Raw genomic sequence first — 17067 nt, 5'->3', positions numbered from 1 at the left:
AACAGTCAAGGTGGTTATTCCGGTGGAAGCTACACCTCAGCCCCTGGAATTCACTTACACAACCGCTCCCCGGGAGCTATTTGCATATTGCTTGCCTGCTTGTTGTTGGGGGTAGGGAAATTTTGATCATTGCTGTGGGTTCAGGTTGAGGCTGGGGCAGAGGGGCGTGGCCCGACGAGAAGCTTGAGTCAGGGTTGCAGAGGAGGATGAGAAATGCTCTAGGGTTGGTCCGCTGCAGCGCCTCCCTGCTCCGGGACCGCCCTTGCTCCCAAGGATACAACAGGTCGGTGCCAGAGACTAGGGCCAGTTGATCCCGAGAGCCTCGTGAGTGAAGGAGTGTTTAGCCAGGCGCTGCGCCCTTCATGTCTGAGGACTCAGGCGGCTTGTCCAACAGCGACGAGGACGAGCCGCCGGATGAGATAGGTGACAACCTGCCCGCGTCCATCAACGGGGACGAGGAAGAGCTGCAGGAGGTGATAGTTGAGAACCCGCCAGCGTCCATCAACAGGAACAACGAAGAGCGGCATTCGGTAGGAGGTAAGATCCTAGAGGCTATGCGCAGGCACTCTGGTCACGAGCCTCAGGCACAGGGCATGCATCTGAGGTGGGGCTCCTTCCGGGAAAGACTTACCTGAGACAGAAGTGTCCTGGGCAGAAAGGCTTGTGGATGGGCGGCAGGCCTGGTTAAGGTGGCTGTGGGGTTCATGGGCAGAGCAGTGTGTCTCTGGGATTGTGGACCATGGGCATTTCAGTCCATTCCTGCATCCACACAGTGCATCGCAAAGACTCTACAGAAAAAGAGTCAGCTAACCATCAGTTTTCCCCTACACACAATAGCGTCATTTAATTTCTTTTCATAAGTTTGTTTCTTCAAGGTGCCTGTAATTAATTCTGTAAGCTGTATGACCAAGGAACGCTGGCCTACCTTGGGTGCACGGACAAAATTTTCTTGATCATCAGCCTGTTTTTCCAGAGGCAGAATTCATGGGTCGATAGTGCATTAAACTTCCTTCTTAGTTTCCTTCCTTGGCAAATCTCACCTCTAACAAAAAGGAGGCTGACTTTCAGTCTATGTTTGCCTTTTTTGTATCTCTTATTGGAACACGTAGCCAAATAACCAAAACCATTTCCCTACCCATCTTTATTGTCCTAACCGAGAAGGTCCAGTTAAATCATTGATCTAAGTAATCATCATTGCGTTCATAAAATCAAATCATCAGTGATCTCATAAAGATCATCAAGTAAACTGATCAGTGAGGAGTGGAATTTAATGCCACCAAGGCCAGATACAGGGAACAGGGCCACAGGAAGCAGGAGGAAGCACTGCAGAAGCAGGCATTCTGGAGACAGTTGTCAGTTTCCCACGCCCCCAGGTGGGGGGGGGGCTTTGCTGAACAGCCCTTCTGAGTTTTTATAGCAAAGTAGGTGTCTGGATTTCTACTGGACTGGTTGGAGGAACCTGGGCATGCTCAGGCATGTCTCTGCCATTCAGTGCACACCTAAAGTGCCCCCACCTCTTACCCAAAATTCTCAAAAAGACTGAAGAACCCACCCTCTTTATGGTAGAGCAGCAGGTCTCGGTCTGATTTGCTGTCCCCAGTTTTGAGTTGTGGGTAGCCCCTCAGGTACCACCAAGTCACTTATTCCTCAAAGTAGCCAAAACACCTACTATTCTGGGAGAAATTACAAAAGTAAAAATTTCCTTCTTTCTTTGAACTTATCTATGGGCTGAAAACTGCAGCCAAGTTCTCATGACAATGGGCAGAAGTCCATAAAGCAACTGACTTAGGTGAAAGTTGGGGACCCAGCTCTCTCAAACTCTCTGCAGCTTCTCTGATGCTTTCACCTCCTCTGACTAATGCCAAAAGGGAAAGCTCATGAACAATACTACTGTTTCTCAGCAAAACCAAGTACTTCTGAGGGATTAGGGGCCAGATAAATTCCATGAAGGCCGTAGGAGAGCCCATGACTAAGCAATAAAGATGGAGAACTTCCAAGATGGCAGCTTCTTCATGGTCAGAGTAGGATGTGTGTTTTGATTGACAAATTAAAATTAACACGTTCATTGTTTCATTGTGATCAATATATTAGGAATCACCTCAACTATTTTTAGAAACACTGTGTTATTGTGAACTGTACTCATCCCACTGAGCATTTTAACACCAGATCTGACACCACTTTATTGTAAATATTGTCTACTTCCTCTCTACCTCCCCAAGAGATATTTGTACTTGCTTGTGTATTATAACACTGTTCACAGTAACCAGCACATGGAACCAACCTGCATCGATCAGTGAATAAATGGGGAAAATTGTGGTCCATCCTTCCAAATATTATGCAGCAATAAGAGACGATGGGGCGATGCCTTTGGTGCTATCATGGATGAACCTGGGTGACAGATTGAGAGAAATTAGTCAGGCATTGAAAGCCTATCACCGCTCATCAGGCAGAACTAGCTAAAATCAGATAGGAGTTTATATTATTATTTTCTCGGATTTGGAAAGATTTTTCTTTTTAAAGCATGATACAAAACTAGAAATCACAAGGAAGCCTATAAGTTCAGAAGCATGCAAGCACAACACAGTCAAACATTATACAAAGAAGTTGTGAAAAGCTGGCAGGAAACTTGTTGAAAAGTGAGAAGAGAAAGCAAGTTGTGGCAGTTCGGGTTTCTTTTCAAAGTAAGCTGGAAGGAGACTTTTCTGTGGCCCACTGCCTTTAAGCTTGCTGATTAGTATAGGAACAGGAACGTCTGAATCAGAAGCCTTTGGGACATTTGTGTTGGTAAAGTGGTGTAAGAACTAGGCAAGAGTAAAGGGTGTGGTGGGCCAGATGAAGGTGGGGGCAGCCCTGGGCACCTGGAAGCTACCAGAAAGGCTGCAGGAGTGGACTAGGGCATGGTGGGCACAGGCGGTAGGCCAATCCAGGAAGTGTGTGGAAGGGAGCTAGTGCTTTGGGTTCATGCTAAGTCAGGCCCCTGCTATGCGTGCATCCCTGTAAGTGCAGGCTGGTGGAGTGGCATGATCTGGACTAAGGGAAAGCAGGCAGAGGCACGTCAGCCTGAGGAATGTGGGTGTGGCAACTAACTCACACAAGAGGAACTTGCCAGGAAATGACAGCACTGTAGAGCAGCTCCAGCAAACAGCTTGCTTCCTACAGGTAGAAGATGTATCATAGCGTTGTCGGGAATATTTAATTAAAAAATGAATGCAGAGAGCTGTGTTCAGTTGATGAGTTTTGCTGATCTCTTTGGCTGTGACGAGCTAAAGTAGAGTGCTGAAAGAATGGTGGAGCAAGAGTTCATTGCGTGTCCACCAGAAGCCTTCAGATAGCTGCCCCACGACCTCCTGATAGACATTCTCAGCAGTTGCAACTGCCCCACGACCTCCCGATAGACATTCTCAGCAGTGGCAATCTAAATGCAGAAAAGGAAGAAACAGCTCAAGAAGCTGCGATGCTGTGGCTAGAGTATGACACAGATTCACGGTCCCAGTATTTGTCTTCGGTTTTAGCCAAATCAGAATTGATGCACTTTCAGAAGTCACACAGAGAGCTTGGTTCCAGGGGCTCCCACGCAGCGATAAGCCTGCTGTGGCTCAAGGTCTTTATAAGTCTATGGCCAAGTTTTTCAAACCAACTTGGGATGACTAAGGAGGAGATGATGGTTTTCATTGAAGCATCATCAGAAAACCCTTGTAGTCTTTACTCTTCTGTCTGTTATAGCCCTCAGGCAGAAAAGGTTTCCAAGTTATGCAGCCTGCCAGCGGATTTGCATAAGGTTGGGGCAATTGTAACCCGTGATAATGATATTTACATAGCAGGGGGTCAGCTGCCCCTGAAAAACACAAAAACAAACACAGTAAGACAGGGAAACTGCAGACTGCCTTCTGAACTGTGAATTTCTTTTACTGGTGTGATGCCCAACAAAGTACCTGGTTTCCAAAGACGCAGATGCTCTTCATCCTCACAAAGCCACTTTTGGTTTGCTGTGAAGGCTGTATCTATGCAATTGGAGGAGACAGTGTTGGTGTAGAACTTAATCGAGGACTGTAGAAAGATACAACACTGAGAAGGATGAGTGGACAGTGGGGAGCCCCTTCCCGTGTGCTTGGCAGTGGAGAGCAGCCTTTGTGGTTCATGACAGCATTTATGTGATGACATTGAACCTCAGGTACTGTTATTTTCCGAGGTCTGACTTGTGGGTAGAGATGGCCGTGGGGCAGACTTTCAGATCTTTTGCTTCAGCTGCAGCTTTTGGCCATAAAATTTTCTCTATTGGGGGTTGCATATTGCTACCAGTTCTGGCATAGGAGTCCTCTCTGGCACTGTAGATGGTCTTCGGTAACTGGAAACTTAGGATGTGAATAAAAATGAAAGGGAGATGGCGGCCAACATCCCTGCTGAAAGGTACTCTGGTCCCTGTGTTAGAGCTGTTGTGATTTCAAATTCTCTTTGTGTGTTTATGCGAGAAACCCAATTAAATGAATGAACTAAATATGTCACCTGCCAGTATGATTTGGAACTTGATCGGTGGTCGCTGTGGCAGCACATATCTGAACGTGTACTGTGAGACCTAGGGAGAGATTTTCAATGCACTGCGGGAAAATATCTATCCTGTCTTAAAAAATCTCCATGGAAGCCACCAGCTTACTTTTTTTCACCAGATGGAACTGAGGAGTTTGAACTGGATGGAGAAATGGTTGCACTTCCCCCTGTATAGGGGAGTTGAGGGGGTGCACATGCGGGATTAGTGATATCCTTTGCTAACCGGAGGATATAAAAGGACTAAGTATGAGTACATAACAATCTATCTCTGATACATTTTAATTTTATGGCCTACTCAATATTTGCATCAGTAAATATATATCTGTGTGTTATACAGAAAGATTTGCTTCTGTAATATGAAATAGGTTATTTGATAATTGAGAGACTTTGATGTGTATCATGTGAGCATAAGAGTCTGGATTATGTAACGTGTTAGCCCTGTGTATGTACAGTCCAGAATTCACTTTTTAAAGGAATTTCCTGTTGCTAGTGTAATACCAAAATTATGCTGAAGTTATTTTAGTGTATGTATTGATATTCCTGTACTTCTAAAGCCCTGGAATATAGTTTTTCTAGCATAATTCAGCTGCACTTAACACTAATGTTCATGTCAGTCTAGAGACGTCTTTCCAATGCTGTACTGTTGCTGAGGAAGATCTCTGTGTCTGTGCCATCACACAGGGAAGCTGTGACTGCAGGACCAGTCTCACTCTTCTCCCAGGCGCATGCATTCCCTTCCCACTGCCTGTACTTGTCCATCTAGAATACAGGTTGTCCAGTCAGCTGGCCACTTTCCAGGTGTGGACCTGTAAGTGAGCTTGGAAATGAATTGCTAGTCCCTCATTGTGCTGGTCATTGTGGAACTTTAATTAGTAAATGTCTCCACCTTCTGTTTTACATTAACATTGGCTCATGCATATAACCACCTGCTGCCGATGTTGTTCTCCATCTTAAAGAGGTTTAGACTGAATTAACCAGGTCATTACATCTTAATTTAATAACGAGCATTACTGTACAGTGATTGTGTATAGGTATCTCTCAGGTGTTATTTTTTTAACCTGATGTGTGTATGTTTGAGGGGTGGGGCAGGAAGGTGAGCCATGCAGGAATTGTGTGCACTGAGTGTGCAGGAGGACAGACATTAGCATTGCTCTGGCATTAATCTCAGGAACCACTAGCAGCTGCGGGGCACCATCAATGCAATGTGAACACAGGTGCCTCGTGACAAACATTGCTGGCATGCTCAAATGCTCTGGCACTGTATTTTGAATAACAATTATTTATTAAATAAATTGTATATAATCAGTTAAAAATTAACTAGGCAAGTGCAGGCTTGTGTCCAACTTGTTTCTTGTGTTGAGAGGGTTTGTGTACCTTGTCATCAGCTTGGGGAATGATTGAATGATTGTAAATGTTCCATTTTTTACAGTGATCCTTAAAACTGCTACAAACATTCACATAAATGTTTCTTTTTCTTTTTTCTTGAACCTTAAATGCAGGCTTTCCTTTTCAGCATGAAGTATGTGGGTAGGATGGGGGCACATCACTGTGTTATACACTTCCTGGACAACCAGCTTCATAGTGACTGCACAGGTTTGCCTTTCTAAAGGAAAATCATGAAGTTCATATCAACATCTAATTATTCAACCTCCTGTTATTTAGACAGCGATTTTACTCTTGAATCTAAGATGATTTTGCCCAAGACAAGTTCACAAACATTCTCCCCAGTTTATAAAATTTCAGTGACTTTACAACATTGAACTTTGTGCTCAGGTTTACAATCCTGTTTGTAGCAGACAGACACCAGGTTGTTTCAGTAGCACATGCTGGATGGAGTGACCTACCCTTTCCTGTCCAAAAGCTACTCATCTCTGTTAAATATCTGTTGACTATGAGTGTTTAATATCATTTCTGGAGCCTTTTTTTTCCTGCTGAATTGTTCTAGTGTCTTTTGCTTGTACCAGGCTGTATTTGTTCCTGTTCTCATAAATCATGAGATTAGGCAGTGTGATTTCTCTGAATTCGACCGTTCTTGAGAATCATTTTTGGCTCTTCTAGTTTCTTTTTAAATTCATAAGTTTGATGCTATGATTTTTTTTTCTGAAAGCACTCTCACACCCCACCCTCGGAAGTGAAACTGTGTTACATGTATAAACTTGTTTAGGATTTGTTGACATATGAGCAATAGTGAGTGTTTTATTTTATTATATAGCATTTACTTATATTGTTGTGTTTTGGATAAAACTTGGGAGTCAGATAATAGAGTAACAACTGTTGGGGATCTTCCCTGGATCCGTACCCTGCCCAAAGGAAACCTGCCAAGTAGCGGCTCCACCCCTGAGGATATTTAAGGTCTGGCCCATGTAATTCCCCATGTGGCTTGTCCTCTTTCCTGGACTACCCGGGTATGTTTTCCTCAGAATAAACCTGGGCTTAGTACTTTGTCCTGATCTGACTTATCATATGAGCGGAGTTATTCACTACTGGGTTATTTGTACTTATCAGAAAACCTGATTGATCAGAGAAGCAATGGAGAAGCAACCAGTGAACTTCTCTCTCTCTTCTTTCCTTATCCAAATGGGCTCATGAATCTTTCTCAGTCCCTTCCTACTACTTCCAATGTCTCTCTATTTATATCTTTGCTCCTTCAAAACTTCAACTAATTCTGGTCAGGTAGTTGCCTGTTGCACCTCTGATTCAATATTAAACCTTATTGGCAGTCTTGGAATGCTAGTGTGAACAAATATCCCGCAACAATTATGTGCCTTGATTTCTTTCCTTTTTTATTTTTTAAAAATTATGCATATGGGTGTTTTATCTGCATAAATATCTGTGCATCACATGCATTCCTAGTGCCCACCAAAGTTAGGAAAGGGTGTCAGATTTCTGAAACTGGAATTCTAGATAATTGTAAGCTACTGTGTGGGTTCTGGAATCAAACCCAAGTTCTCTGCAAGAAAAAACCACTGAGCTGTCTCTCCAGCCTTGTCCTGATTTATTCATAATTTTAAATGAGTTTTTGATTACGAACTTTTTTAGATTTATATGTTATGGGTTTTGGCATTACTGTAAATGGTGTTGTTTTAGACATTAATTCCCATTGGACAGGAAAATGCAGCTAAATTCACCATGCTGACATTGTGTCATACATTTTTGTAGACTCATTTTTTACATCCAGTAGTCTTTTGTAGATTTGTTAAAATTTTTATGGTAGAACCATGTCATCTGTGATGAGAAACACTTCATCTGTTTAAGATGTGTAAACCTTCTTTCTTTCTTTAAGGGTATCTTTCCCTCTCTTAGGACTGGAGTGGTACGGAGGAGGGTGAGTGGGGGAGTGGGAGGATGGGAGGAAGTGGAAAATTTGAATGGTATTATTTATAAAGCAATACAATTTTTTTAAAAAGCATCTTATTTTATGTATATAGCTCTTTTGCCTGCACGTTTGTTCATCACATGAAGGCCTGGTGCCTCTAAAGGGCGATGAGTCCCCTGGAACTGGAGCTGACACAGTTGTGAGCTTTCTTGTGAGCGCTGGGAATTGAACCTGTGTCCTCTGGAAGAGCAGCAAGTGATGTTAACTCCTGAGGCATTCTCTAGCCTCATGACCCTGTTTCTTTGCCCTGGCTGGACCTCCTGTGAAGTCGTCCTGGAGTAGAGAGCAGAAATTTAACTCCTGCTCCTGACTGCTGGGAAAGCATTCATAACTGCACCCTTGGGAATGAAGCAGACTGCAGTTGTATTTATTGTTTTGTGTTTAATTGATGATAACATTTGTCGGGTTGAGGAAGTTGCTCTAATTCCTATTTTCATGTAATTTTGCTATGCACTGATATTTCTATTTTTCCTCTTTCCTTGGTGTGTTAATGGATCTAATTACACGGAGTTTTCCCTAATGTTTCTGTTACTCCTAACCAGAGCACTTTCTGGAGAGAAATCTAGCCAATTGTTGGTGTTGTCTTTCACTGTGATCTTCACTCCCTTAAGTTTCTGCACTTTCTTGATTCACCCTCAGTTTCAGTAACTAGAAGACCCCTGGGAATTTGTGTTTCTGGCATCTCTGGTCTTCTTTCCACCATGGCCATCCTTTATGGACCAGGGCCTTCTTTGAAAGGAGTTTGCAGCACTCTTTCAGATACTTGTAGGCAATTGTAAAGTGGGTGTTTGTGCTAAGTTTCTTTAACTTTCCTTAAGAAATTCTCCAAGTTGGCATTCTTATGTTTATATTTTACAGGTAAAAAGCTCCAAGAAAAATGTCTCAGAATTGTCTCCCCCGTGTCTCCTGCTAGCCTTTACTGCTGCTATGCAGTGATCATTGTCCTCACTGGAGCTGTGATTGCACTTTCTATGACTCTGTCATTGTCAGGTGAGTGACATTCTCCAGATCCTGCAGCATTCTGTCCACATCCACACTGTCAGTTACATTTTGTTGTAAGGAGCATGGAACTCCTTGTTCTGTCTGGCACGGCTAGCTTATACCCGAAATAATCACACAGAAATTGTATTAATTAAATCACTGCTTGGCCCATTATCTCCAGCCTCTTATTGGCTAACTTTTACATCTTCATTTAACCCATTTCCATTAATCTGTATCACCACGTTGGCATGGCTTACTGGGAAAGATTCAGCATGTCTGACCTGGCAGCTCCATGGAGGCTCTCTCTTTCTAGTTTCTTTCTCCCAGAATTCAGTTCTTTCTACTCCACCTACCTACATTCTGCCCTATCAAAAGGCCAAGGCAGTTTCTTTATTCAATCAATGAATGCAACACATAGACAGAAGGACCTCATACACCAACTTACTGAACACTGTGAGCCAGGCACTGTGGGAAGGGCTAAGAGAAACACACGGAAATTCCTGTTCTCTGGGAACTTGGGAAGAATTTTCAGAAAAGGCTGTGGTGTGCACAGGAGGCCTGGGAAGATGACATTTAGTAACCACTAGAGAGAGTTGCAGAAGACATATATCTACCTGTTGGTACAATTCAATGCAGAGGACAAAGAAAGGAAAACCCAAAGGAGGAGCCTCAAGGAAGCTGCTGCAGCTAGGAGCAGTGAAGGCAGTGAAGAGTAATATGGTTGGGGAAGGTACAGAAAATCTCATCCTAACCATGACTCATGGTTTCCCTTAATGTCTTCTACCATGGTCTGAAAATACTAAATAGAATGTTCCAGAAATATGTGATTCCCAAGCTTTTCGTTTTAGACTGTTCTAAATAATGTGATAAAATCTTGTACAGTTTTCCTGCCATAGCTGGAGTAAATGTTACAGGATATTGTTGTATAAAATCAACTTTGGGCAGTGGTTGCGCACGCCTTTAATCCCAGCACTTGGGAGACAGAGGCAGGCAGATCTCTATGAGTTTGAGGCCATTCTGGCCTCTCAGAACTAGTTCCATGACAGATTCCAAAGCTACAGAAACCCTGTCTCAATAAACAAAATAAAATCAACTTTAACCACGTCAGTGAATAATACACAAGTCTAAACATGGACAAAACTTTCCGGTAAGACTTAGTCATTGTAACCTATACTATCATGTATCTCTGCAAAGACTCAGAGGAAAAGAAGTGGCTGTCGCCCTCAGTGCCTTTTGTGTTTGTCCCTGTCATTAAAGCCTCGTGATACTGATTATTGGAACAGGGAACATCTACAGCAAATCTACCTCCACCAAAAATAAGTGTGTGTATGTGTATGATTTCTAGTATTTAATATTTCTTATCAAATAATTTATTTCAAAGCTCAGTAGCACTTCAAAAGAGCCATGCAGTCGTTTTTGTGTGTTAAAGGAAGAAAAAGGCAAAGTTATGAAAAAAATATTTGTTGTTTTTCTAAGCAGTCCTCTGAAAGCTTGCACATTCAGAGCTCACACACACACACACACACACACACACACACACACACACACACACACAATCACTCTATTATGATAGACTCACAAATGAACACATCACACTGCTCCGTTAGCATAGCCACTCCAACACTGGCCAAATCTCAAACCCTGTGAATCTCAAAGAACTTCCACCCAGTTAGAAAAGACATTCTGAAGCCATGGAACACTCGTTATGGTTTTAGATTTTCACTATATTTATATTTTTATACACTTATTGGCCACAATGAGAAAAAAACATCAGCAACTCTGAAACTAGAAAAGCAATGCTCTTTATAGTCCTATTCATGGCTTATATGCCCTTGCTGCATCCTGTCGTTGCTCATCACCTTACATCACTCTCCTTGTTCTCCAGTCTACGTGTTACACCATGCCCTCAGTCACAGCTGTCACACTGTGTATCCCAGGCTGGGACAAACATATGAGGGAGTGTATGGGGTCTATTTCTCGCTGATTTTGTGTGACCTTGTTTAATATTATACTTTGTAGATCCCCCACTTTCCTACAAGTATCAATTTTTCTTTATGTCTGATTAACTTACTGCTTACACATGTACCACATTTTCATTACTTGTTCATGAGTTGATGGGCATCTAGGTCAGGTCCATTTTGCTGCTTTTGTACACAGGGCAGCAGACATGGATGTGCAGGTCTCTGTGTTATGATGTCGTGTTCTCTCATATATGCCCAGGAGTGGCATAGCTCTGTTTGTAACTTTTTAAAGGAGCCTCCATACTGGATGTATCAGTTTATAATCCCACCAGCAATAAATTAGTGCCCCTATTTCTGCAGAGTTCTGAACTCTACAGTGAAGTTTGTTGATAATTGCCATTCTGACAGTCTCTAAGGAGAGCCAGCATACATTCATGTGGATTTAATGTAAGTGTACCTGATAACAGGAAGGCCTTAATCAAAGTTTGGTATTGAAAAACCAATGCCATGTTTGTATGTTAGTATTTGATCATAGTTAAATCCAGAGAAGTGAGGAGTTCTCTTTATTTTGTCATTACAAAAGCAGGAAAGACAGAACAGGTCTCAAGCAAGAATACCTATGCTGTTTGCCCAAGAAACTGGATTGGATTTGGAAATAAATGTTTTTATTTTTCTGAAGACACGAATAACCAGACAGCCAGCCATAACTACTGCATGGCAAGAGAGGCCCAACTAGCTAAATTTGACAGCCAAGAGGAGCTGGTAAGAAATGATCAATGTAGGTTTGTTGTTTGTTCTGTTGAATATTTACTGCCTTGAGATAGGGACCTTAAGGCTGCAGCATGAGGGAGGATTCCATCCCAGGCATACAGGTATCATGGCAGGGGGGGCACATATTAGTATGTGCCATTTATGATATTAACCCATCTGGCTTTCACCCTGAGATACTCCAAAGACATTCTCTCCTGTAGTGCTTATAGTCAACCTGCATGGCCAGACATACATTTGATAGAGAAACATGGTGGTCATGTAAGTCTTTGTCCGAGCTGGCGGGTGTTGCAAACTTAAGAAGGCAACTGTTAATAATTGTAAATACAGGCTTAACAAGGGACCATGTCAGCCACAGAAGGAAGGGTGGTTGTTAGTGTACTGTGGATTATGGCTGTGAAATACATCTACTGAGAACTGATTGAGGGTTATTTAATCTCCAAAGTCAATGACCATCAGTTCAAACCTGCTGCCATGCTGAGAGGAGGCTGTAGTTTGGAGACACTCAATGGTATCTGATGTGGAGAGACACATATATTTGCTTTCCATGTTTTTTGACAGAATTTCCTGAATAGATACAAGGGGCAAATTGACCACTGGATTGGCCTGCACAGAGAGTCATCAGAGCACCATTGGATGTGGACAGACAACACTGAATATAACAACTTGTATGTGTTTAGACCTCTTTTCTTTCTTCTGTATTCATGTATTGTGATGTGTGTGAGCTGTGGCTATGAGAGATAAAAGGCTGAGTCATGTGAACTTAAGTGTACTGGTATAGAAGAAAAATAAACCCTTGGGCTGGAGGTGTGCCTTGGCACCGGTTGTGTTACATGCAACAGCCAGTCCCCAGTAACTCCACATCCCGGCAAATTTACATGTGTTAGAGTCACCTAGTGTTGTTCCTCTCCAAATCTTTATCCTGATGATGGCATCTGGGGTAGATGCTGTCTGCTATCAGCACTTGGAATCTAACATTGCTACTAACTGCCATTGTGGGATGCAGACAGAACTGCTGATGGCCACTAAGGGCTCTGAATCCCCAGGAAGTCACTGCACAACTGCTGGACAGGACTTACTTGTCAGACAGATGTATGCACAGTTGCACCTGTCACTGAAGCAGAGACTCCAGGGTCTTTGGAAACCTTCTCTAAAATCTCATTATCAAAGAGCACCCACGACAGCACTGGATGTCAGCATAGCCATTTTGAATAGTTTCATTTCTCTGGAATGGTGAATGTCCATTATAAAAGACCTTTGCAATTTACTAAGTGCAATTTCTCCCCCTTTCATACAAGTGAGAAATTTGTCAAGATAAAATTGAAAACCATCCTTAGATGCTACCCATGGCTGAGTGAAGTTCATGTGAACATGGCAGAGGGCAGCAGTCAAATGCTTTGTACACACAGTACAGGGTTCAAAATGGATGAGTGAGAAAGATGTGGTCTCCAAATGGAACCGCAAGAATGGAAAAGTCACTGGGTGTAACACTAGTGCTGGTGATTCCTCATGGCCTCTGCTTTTCTGTGATTCGTGCTATAAACAAGCAGTGGACACGAGTGAGATATCATTACTGGGGGAATGCAGTGGCCGACTCTGCAGGAATTTTGTTTGTTTTTTGTTTTAGGACTCTCATCCGAGGAAAAGAAAAATATGCCTACCTGAGTGACAAAAAAATCAGCAGTGCCAGGAACTACACACTTAAGAAGTGGATTTGTAGCAAGCCCTACAGCTATATTTGGACATGTCCAGTAGTTTCACAACTTGTGTAATGTGCCAGAGACCAACTTTGACAAAAATGCCACTGACCATGGTATGAACATGGGGATTAGAAGTGTTAGTAAAGAATACAAAGATGTGAGTAAAAATAATAAAACAGGAAACATAGGAAAGTACCAGGAGGGAGTTCCAGTGAATACTGAAAATTTGTCCAGGTTTAATTTTCCATACACTTTTATACCCCAATACAAGAGAGAAGAAGAAAAAAGACTACTTTAACATCATACAAAGGACAAGTAGCACATTTATTTGCTTCAATACTTTGAGCGATCAAGTCAATAGCATTCTGTTGTTTAGGCAGTGAGCCTACCCTAGACCAAGTATCCTGAAGGCACTCACTCCCATGGTCAAACCTTTTATTTCAAAAGTAGGAGCAGAAATATGCTTGAATATCCTGACTTTTGAATATCCTGATCTACCTGTATGGGTCATCTCAATGTCAAAAGAACCAAGTAACCACACCCTTAGGACAGGATGTGTAGACACAATTTTGAGCATCCTCAAAGTCTCTGACCTTTAGATAAAGTGGAATAAGGGGCTAATATAAGTTATAAGAGTTAATAAGAAGCCTCAGATAATGGGCCAATCAGTTTATAACTAATGTAGACCTCTGTGTGATTTCTTTGGTACTTAAAGACTGTGTGAACCAGGCAGAACAGAAACCTTAGACAATATATCTCTATTCCTCCTACTTAACATTTCCAATCCTCACACTCCTACCCTGGAGCATACAAACCCCCAATGGCAAGGATCGTGGCAGAAGTCACCCCAAATAGGTGTCTCTCGACACCCCGATGGCATAGTAAACAAGGGATGCCAATATGTTGGCAGCACAGACCATGACCAAAATTCATGAACATCAACATGGCCTCCAGTGGAAGAACAGATCACAGAGGCCAACAAGGCCCCTGTTGGCAATAGGAACCATGGTATCAACTTGGCTCCCAGTAGCATCTCAACATTACCTTTTGGACAGCACATGCCACTAACAACAACATAACCCCATGTGGGAGCACAGACCAGGGACATCAATATGATCTCCAGTAACATGATCCAAAAATATTAGCACAGCCTGCAGCACCAGATAGAACCACAACACCAGCACAGCCCCAGCTGTATCACGAACCACATACAGCAACATGGCATCTGCTGGCATCACACACCATGGAGATTCTTTGAAAAGGCCCAACCTAGAAAGCAATACTCCACCTTGGACATCCCTCCATTCCTCAGAACCAGGGTGGTCAAAGGGCAGAGCCTGCAAGAGATCCAGGCTGCTGCTTACCACCCTGCCAGTGTTTTTTTTTGTTGTTGTTGTTGTTGTTTTGATTTTTGTTTTTAATCCAGAAAATGAACAAGGACAATGTGGGGAGGCAGTTAACCGACTGTACTGCTTTTTTGTTGTTGTTCTGCCTTTTGCCTGTAATTAGTATATATACTGATTAAGAAATAAACTCAGGACTGGAGGAACCTCAGTCCTCTTGGTCTATCCTGTATTTCTGTCTTGGTTTCTCTCAATCTGCCATTTTCTTAACCTCACACCCTCCTCCCAGGTAGCCCCTGTTGATTCCTGCTGGAGCGGGGTCCAACAATGTGACACCCAAAGTGGGCTGAGCATGGGATTAATGTGATGGGTACAGCAGGTTAAGAGTGCGCTCAGAAAAGTGGAACTGTGCAAGCTTATCCAGGAGTCATGTGTAGTAAATATAAAGGTAAGTCAATACCCAGTGTAAATAATAAAATGAGGTTAGCTGTGCAGCAGGAAAGCTAAATAAGAAGTAACTTGAGTATAAGTGTAAAAATAATTATGGGCCAAGGAAATAGTAAACAGTTGTATGTACATTTCCTTAAAGATATTTTAAAAGCCAAAGACGCTAAGGTAGGGCATCAGCAACTGTAAAATTTTGGAATTCATTGAAAAGATTTGTCCTTGGTTTCCTGAGCAAGAACCTTAGATGCAGATCCTTGGCAGTGTATTCCAGTTAAAATATAGCAATATTATGATGAGCATGGTCTAGAGAAAATTCTTGTAGATATTTTTAACCTCTAGACATTTATTCAATACAGTTTAGATCTTCATCCCCAAAGACTGAAATTGCTCCGAAAATTAAGTAAAAGTAAAATAAGACTTCTCCTTCAATGAAGGAACTGCTTAATAAAGATGCTTCTGTAAAATCATCTGATAATGATGTCACATCAGATACTGATGATGAGATATAATTCAAAAGATAGGTTTCTGATGATGAGATAAAATTCTAAAAGGAGATCCTACATGTCATGATACAGGTTTTCCACTCTTAACTACGAATGTTGAAGAACATTTATGTAAATGATCTAAGACTGTTGTAGAACAGCCTTATCCTAAGGGGCTGAGGTATCTGATGAGCTCTTTAAATAAAAGAAAATAGGAAGCAGTTTAGATTTCTTCCTTGCAAAATAGCTCACAAAGGAGCTTGTGAAGATGCTCATGTAGTAGTTCATGGAGAAGCTCACAAAGGAGCGTTGCTTCTCCTTCTCCCTCAGAGGTGACAGATTTAGATCCTCCTGAGGAAAGAAATTTCCTATGATTGCTGTGGTCCAGAAGTCTGCAAATTCTTGACAGACCTTGACTATTATCTCATTACAAGGAGAACAGCCAAGAAAGAAGATATTCAAGGATTTGATTTATTTCGAGGTATAGAACAGCAGGATGCTCAAGGAAATGTAGTTGAGTCCACACATCTATACCTTTCAAGCAACTTGAAGAGTTAATAATTGCCTGTTCTCAATACAGGCTGATGGCTCCTTTATACTCAAGCAATTTTGGAGACAATAACAACTGAAGCTTTGCCTCTTGTGGCTTGGAAACAACTGGCTAGAGATTGTTTGTCTGGAGGAGATTATTTATTGTGGAAATCATTCCTTGAGCAATGTGAACTTACAGCTAATATTAGTAGGGCTCAAAATATTCTTATTACTTTTAACATGCTAGCAGGAAAAGGTAATTATAGAGATTGAGATAATCAGTTGAATTTTAATGTATATGCTCAACTTGGTGCTGCAGCAAAAACTTGTTTATTAATGGAAGAAGTTTTTCTAGTTTTCTGGACATGGATGCAGATGTGTCTGTAATCACTGTTAATCAAAGGCTTTTGCTTGGCCTAAATAATGTACCATAACACAATTGCAAGGAATTGGTCAGTTACAGAGTCCTCAGCAAAGTAATGATAAATTAACTTGGAGAGATGAAGAAGGGCATGAAGGAACTTTTCAACCATATATTATTCTCCACCTGCTTTCAACTCTGTGGGGACAAGATGTTATGAGCCAGATGGAGTCAACTTATGCAGTCCCAATTCAGTAGTGATCAAATGTTTTAACAAGGATTGTTGCCAAGTCAAGATTTTGGAAAGAAGAATAGTGGACACATGTCTTCTTTGTCTCCACAGCAAAGGCCTCACTCAGCAGGTTTAGGATATTTTTACAAGGAGTCATTGAATTCCATGCAAACTCTATAAATTGGAAATCTGATGAACGTGTGTCAGTGAATCAATGGCCCTGACAGAGGAAAAAATACAAGTAACTCAGCAGTTAGTAAGGAACAGCTGGAAAATGGTCACATTGTGCCTTATAATTTTCCTTGGCATTCTCCCATTTTTGTTATAATAAAGAAATCAG

At 42.0% G+C, this 17067-nt stretch overlaps 1 protein-coding gene and 1 pseudogene across 2 annotated transcripts; both read left to right on the top strand.

The window, feature by feature from the left end:
• Positions 1-275: 275 nt before the first annotated feature.
• On the top strand, positions 276-14870 carry LOC142855952 (C-type lectin domain family 2 member D11-like). Of its 2 annotated transcripts, none has more exons than XM_075982627.1 (5): positions 276-537; positions 8780-8911; positions 11450-11625; positions 12193-12299; positions 13259-14870. In XM_075982627.1, the coding sequence occupies exons 1-5, from the start codon at positions 363-365 to the stop codon at positions 13401-13403; spliced, it is 735 nt and encodes a 244-aa protein (XP_075838742.1). In that variant the 5' UTR covers positions 276-362; the 3' UTR covers positions 13404-14870. The 2 variants fall into 2 exon arrangements, with proteins under 2 accessions (XP_075838742.1, XP_075838741.1); XM_075982626.1 differs by having other exon boundaries at positions 11447-11625.
• LOC142855703 (kelch repeat and BTB domain-containing protein 2 pseudogene) lies at positions 2898-4596 on the top strand (annotated as a pseudogene).
• Positions 14871-17067: the final 2197 nt, after the last annotated feature.

This window comes from Microtus pennsylvanicus, chromosome 8 (genome assembly GCF_037038515.1).
Source record: "Microtus pennsylvanicus isolate mMicPen1 chromosome 8, mMicPen1.hap1, whole genome shotgun sequence".
Classification (NCBI taxonomy): Eukaryota; Metazoa; Chordata; class Mammalia; order Rodentia; family Cricetidae; genus Microtus; species Microtus pennsylvanicus.
This window is presented reverse-complemented; position numbering and strand designations above follow the sequence as displayed.

Bases quoted from the DNA above. Each gene is read 5' to 3' on its own strand.
- LOC142855952 (XM_075982626.1), top strand. From the start codon at position 363: ATGTCTGAGGACTCAGGCGGCTTGTCCAACAGCGACGAGGACGAGCCG. The intron at 538-8,779 runs GTAAGATCCTAG...TATATTTTACAG, and splicing joins AGAGCGGCATTCGGTAGGAG to GTAAAAAGCTCCAAGAAAAA. The intron at 12,300-13,258 runs GTATGTGTTTAG...TTTTTGTTTTAG, and splicing joins AACACTGAATATAACAACTT to GACTCTCATCCGAGGAAAAG.